General features: G+C 46.3%; 1 protein-coding gene across 1 annotated transcript; it reads right to left on the reverse strand.

Moving 5' to 3' along the window:
• Window positions 1-1,455: 1,455 nt before the first annotated feature.
• Window positions 1,456-4,389, reverse strand: LOC114683882 (transcription elongation factor A protein-like 5). The gene is given in 4 exon segments (XM_028858251.2): window positions 1,456-2,049; window positions 2,052-2,312; window positions 2,913-2,980; window positions 4,223-4,389. Coding segments are annotated over 2 exon segments (594 nt in total). The 5' UTR covers window positions 2,287-2,312; window positions 2,913-2,980; window positions 4,223-4,389; the 3' UTR covers window positions 1,456-1,690.
• Window positions 4,390-5,570: the final 1,181 nt, after the last annotated feature.

Here is a 5,570-nt window from a genome sequence, read left to right on the forward strand (position 1 = left end):
ACTACATAGCCAGGTATAGTCCAGCCATGTCTACATGAGATACTTCAACAATAGCAACAATAACAAAGTAATTGGCCTGCATACTTAAGAGTACACATAAAACCAGGAGCAGAAATGGCCCCAAAACTGAGGTCTTTTACTTGATAGTTAATGTGTTTATTTTGTAAGTTTCTATTAAGTGTTGTGAGAAGTTAAAAAAAAATTAGTAAAATAAGTTCTTGGCTTTATAAAGGGCAAGTCTGAGAGATGAGGCTATAGCTCAGTTGGTAGAATGTTCGTCTAGAGTGCATGAAGTCCTGAATTTGGTCATTGGTTCTTCATAAACCTGATTTGGTGGTGCATGTCTGTAATTCCCGCACTAAGGATATGGAAGCAGGAGAATTAAACAAAAAGAAAGCAAAAGGTCATTCCTTCTGTTCATAGTGAAGATGAAGGCCAGCCTAGGTTTACATGAGACCCTGTTGCAAAGTAAATAAACAAATGAACAAATAATAAAAGTAAATACAGTGGATGTAATATTTAGTTAAAAATTTAGAAAACATTTTTTCTACATCTCTTTTTCTGATTGATAGCTGTTAAAGTGAGAAAAGGCTCATTGTAAACACGTCAGAATGGAACACAGTAGAGATTCCATTTAACAGGGGCTTCTGGAAAAGAAAAGGGGCATTGTTACCTCAAGGACTTCAGCTTACTAACAGCCGTGGGTGTCTCAAGAGGATGCAGGATCCATGAGGCAGAAGGCACAATGCCCAGCGGATGTGGCATTTGCCCAAGGGAAGGTATCACCCACATCTCAGCTTCCTGTATCTTTTCCTGGGCATAGTTGAGACTTCCTTCAGTCATCCCCCAAGGGTCTGATCTGGCGCTGCCAGTGCACAGGAGCAGCACTCATTGCCAAATTTGGTTTAGTCCACAGTTTTGTGCTGTAAACCTCATCCCCATTTCACATATGACAAGGAACCAGTATCATTGGCAGGAACTGCAAAAATTCCTCCAACGTCAAGTCCCAGAGGTAGTGTAGTTCTACCTGTGATTCTGTATTCTGACAAGAATTTTAAGAGTCTCCTTTTCCTTTACAAGCTTAATAGTTATTTTGATAGCCTAGTATGAGAGAGGGTCTCACTCTGGAGTCCTGCCTGGCCTGAGTTGTCTGTCCATAAAGACTAGGATACCCTCTAAGTCAGAGATCTGCCTGCCTCTTCCTCTAGAGCCCTAGGTCTAAAGGAGTGGGCCACTGCACCCAGTCCTTTGTTTCATCTTTTATTGCTTCTTTTATAATAAAATTAAACTCTGTTCCTAACAGGGAAGGGGTTATATGAGGAAATGAAAAATCTCAAGTCCCACCACACAGAGACAGACCTTATTTCTCTTAGGTCTATGTAGTTGAGGAATTTTCCTTGTATGTAAATATTCTATGTGATGCTTTTGTTTTCAAAAATGGACTGATACTGTATGTGTAGTTCTGCAAACTGTTATCTTTATTATTTTACAGGGTACCATGACCATCTCTTCCATGCACATGGGTGAAAGTCCTGTACTAAAAGACATAGTGCTGTCTGCTGGTAACAAGAGTGACACCTAAAGGAAAATAGCACAAGGTTAAAAGCACAGAGCCTGGCAAATGCCTACCAGGGAAAGCAGGGCTGGCAACATTTCCCATCAAAGAAACCAGAAGGAAGGGCCAAAGGCGTTAAACAAAGGGAGCATCTTCCAAGTCCTTCTGGCCCCTGCCTCCGCCCCTCACTCCCCTCACTCCCCGCTGGCCCCTGGGGACTAGCGCATCCTGTGCATCTCTGGGCATCCAGTGAAAACCTCCCACTTTCTGCCTCTTCCTCAGCTCTTCCTGCGCCCTTGTCATATCTGCACACTCCCTCATCATCTCCTCACTGCTCACATGCCTGTCCTGCAAGTCCTCCTGGGAGTTCTTGGGAGAATCGTCTGTCCCCCTGTCTGTTTTTCGTTTTGCTTTCCGGGGCACATAATCTTCAGCAGGGCGCTTTTCTGCGGCACGCGCCTCGCTGGCTGGCTTTGCCTGGGAATCCTGCTTGCCTCCCCTTGGCGCTTGCCCTCCCCTTCAGACTTTCCCTGCTTTTCTGACTTGCCCTCATCTGGTTGTCCCTGCTCAGCTGGCTTTGCCCCCTCCCCTGGCTTCCCCTGGCGTGCTGGCTTCCCCTCTGCATCTGACTTGTCTTCATCTGCATTTCCTCCCGCTTCTGTCCTTCCTTCATCTTCTGCCCTTCCCTTGTTTTCTGGCTTTCCTTCATTTTCTTTGTAGAACTTTTCCATGGTGCGATTTTCCTTTGCTGCTTGTCCTAGAAGACAAAGAAAAGAATACTAAAGGTCTACAGGCCCACACAAGGTTTTAACAGTTGCTTTCCTTGATTCATAGTTCTGCCAACCCATCCTAACCCACCTTTCAGGTGGACTCTTACCTTATATTCCTTTTCCTTTTTTCACATACTTCATACACATTCACATGAACCAACTTAGCAGGAAATTCCAAGGGATTCTCCCTACCGTTAAAGTGATGTGCTAAGAAAGAAACGTGGAGCACAGTGGTTTCTGAACTTTGTTCTGGCTCTGCCCACAGCCGCACTGTGTAGTTTCAACTTACAAAGAACTGCAGGAATCCTGCGGGACATTTTTTCCCTCAGCCTTTCACTTGTAAGAAGTATACACAGATTTCAGAGGTGTTCTGACAGTCTCAGAGAACATGGCAAATGCCATTCTTTCTCCTCGATTTCATAGCCTCCTCTTTAGCCTCACCAGCTATAAAGGATCACATTCTCTTAGGGTTTTGCAATGTGTCTTGAAACCGCAGTGAGGGGAGTTGGAGGACAGAGACAAGTAGTATTCTCCCCAGCCTTCGCTCTATTTCCGGGGCTGGTGGACCACATTCCTTCTCCACTAACCTGCACTGATCCTGCAAGTCTTCCCTTTTCTTGGCTGGATTGGTGCCCACAATCACAGACCTGAAGACCTGTGGGGAGATGAAGGATTAGAAATCTGAATGACTGGCAAGCAGGACATATAATCTTGGTCAAAACTTTCCCAATTCCTCCCTCCCACCCCATCACCCATTTCTCAGTGTTCTCTGATCTTCTTCCACATGTCTCCCTCGACAGTTTCCCTTTTTCTAGTCCCGAGCGACAGGAGTGAAAAATTACTTCCAAACCATTTCTGTCTGTCTGAATTCCCTTCCCAAATCTACTCTTACTTCACTGAAATGAGCAGAGTTCAGGCCTGGGAAAGGCAGAAGGCAGATATTGCTTCACTCAGGTCTCTCTGTATCAGTCCTCCACCCCCACCCCCACCCCAGGGTCCCTTGACAGTGCATAGCTGGATACTTTTCTGAAAACGGAGAAGGAGGAGGGGGCAGGGCAGACATAACCACAGCACTTCACTCACACCTTCCTCCCGCATATACCGAAAAAACAGCTTTCTACAATGAAAGGGACAAATTATTTCTAAAGTATAACATTTTGGGTCCATAATACCTCTTTTGAACCCTTCCAATTAAGAACTTACCCCCTACCTGGGAGCTGAGGGTCATACTAAACCTCTGTTTCTCTCCTATGTAGCAACCCCCACCCTGGGTCCCCTCGGCCTTCCATTTTGGGCTCCAAAATGGTTGGGGGATGGAGAAGAGAATGCGAGAACTCAAGTCTTGGCCTGGGGCAGTCCACCTTCCTCAGCGTGGAGTCAGGGCCTGTGCCCCTCTTCTGCTACCTAAAAGGGATTAGGCCATCACCACCCCCACTCCCCCGCTGTCCCCCTCCCCCGCCCTCCTCCTCTATAAGGCATATGTAACTCAATCACTGTTCCGATTGCTATTCTATACCCCTGATCTCCCTCCAGTGACCCCTGTCCCCGTCCCCATCCATTTCCTGCACCAAGTCGGTGAGCATCTGGAAAGGAGTATAATATCTGGTTTTGAATCAGCTCTGGTCTTAGCCTCCTGTCATTCCTACCCAGCGATCTGCAGGCAGTGAAGGATTTGTGGCTATCCCAGAGAAATGACTCCCTCTCATATTTCCTACTGCCGTTAGCCCACATTCTCCATGGATACAAGAGCTGCTACCACCAACACTCACATAATCTTCTGCGCCAAAATGAATGGGGGTGGAAAGGGGGCGGTATCTGAAAAGCAGACAGAATCCTCTGCTCCGGTAGCCTCTGTCCATTACTACCCCTCCCTCAGAAATCCCTGGCTTGTACCAACCTGCCGGGCTATAGGGCAGTTGCCCTGCTCTGTCGTTCAGTTTCAAGTCTGCCTTCCTCCACGGAGATAAGGCTCTGGTGGCTGCTGGTACCTGGAAGAAGAGGGACTTCTGCATACGTCTGCTCCTAATCACGTGACAAGAACGTCACCAGTGGGCTCCGCTCCCTAGTTCCCCTCCCAAGCACCAGAAAGTGCGTCAGGAGCCAGCCTACTTTTTCCCTCACTACCCGCACCACCTTCTGTCCCTTCCCCCACAACATGAGGCCTTGTCATTCATTTTGCTACTTGCAAATCCCGGAGGTCAAATGTGGTTCCTCCAGTGGTATGCGTTTAGCCCTGTGTGGTTATTAGAGAGAGGCTGCATCTTTTCCTACCACTGCCGCCTCTTAAGATCTCAGAGGATTTGGGGAACCACTTAAAAAAAAAAAAACCCAAATCATGTACTCTTTCAATCCACTTCCTCTCTCAGCCACCAATGTTCATTCTGCATATAAAGGGCACGGGATGGGTCCTTTGGAAGGGAAGCAAGTTGTTGAAATAGAGATTTTCTTGTCTTTTAAATAGTTTTTTAAGATTTCATTTCTCTGCTGAACTCATAGGCACAAACCTATTTCATTTAAAATGAAGCGTTTAAAGTAAGAGGCGGAAATGAGTCTCCAACTTTTCTACGCAGAATACCCTGTCCAGTTTGTAACTGAAATGAACTGGCTACATACAAAATACCTCTAACTTCTTTTCACGAGTAGCTGGTGCTGTCATGTGTTGTTTTTTAAAAATACGTATTTACTTAATGTTCCTGAAAAACTGGTAAATGATAGGTAAAATCTAATTGGACTGTGGCTCTTTCACTCACTTTGGGGAAAGGAAAGAGCTATTGAACCCAGGTAGTCCAGGTTATGGGACTTGCAGAGTTTGTATCATCCATTCCTTGTGAAGAGAAAAGGAAGGTACCATTTCCCTCTCCCTGGCTGTGTTTCAAAGCCTCTCCTCCTTTTTTCTGTATCTGGGCACTTGAACTTCAAAAAACTACATAGTAGGTGACACAGGTGGCCAATTTAATACATGCCTTTGATCCATTCCTTCCAAATTCCCACCAGGATAAGTCAGCCCCAGCAGAGGAGGAAGAGCATATCCCCTCTATCCTCCTGAAGCCTGGGGTTACCATGAAGCCTGGAGAAGTAATTGCTGCAGGGAGAGCCCGTAGACCGTTTGCTTCCCGTGGTTACTCCCAATGCTTGGGTAGAAGCACCCTTAGACACTGCCTTCTCGCTTCCGTTTTACTTGGAAGGTCCAGCTTGCAAGGTCTCTCAACTCTGCTGTCTTCACTTTCAAGGCACCGATAAGTGCC

The sequence above is a fragment of the Peromyscus leucopus genome, chromosome X (genome assembly GCF_004664715.2).
Source record: "Peromyscus leucopus breed LL Stock chromosome X, UCI_PerLeu_2.1, whole genome shotgun sequence".
NCBI classification, from domain to species: Eukaryota; Metazoa; Chordata; class Mammalia; order Rodentia; family Cricetidae; genus Peromyscus; species Peromyscus leucopus.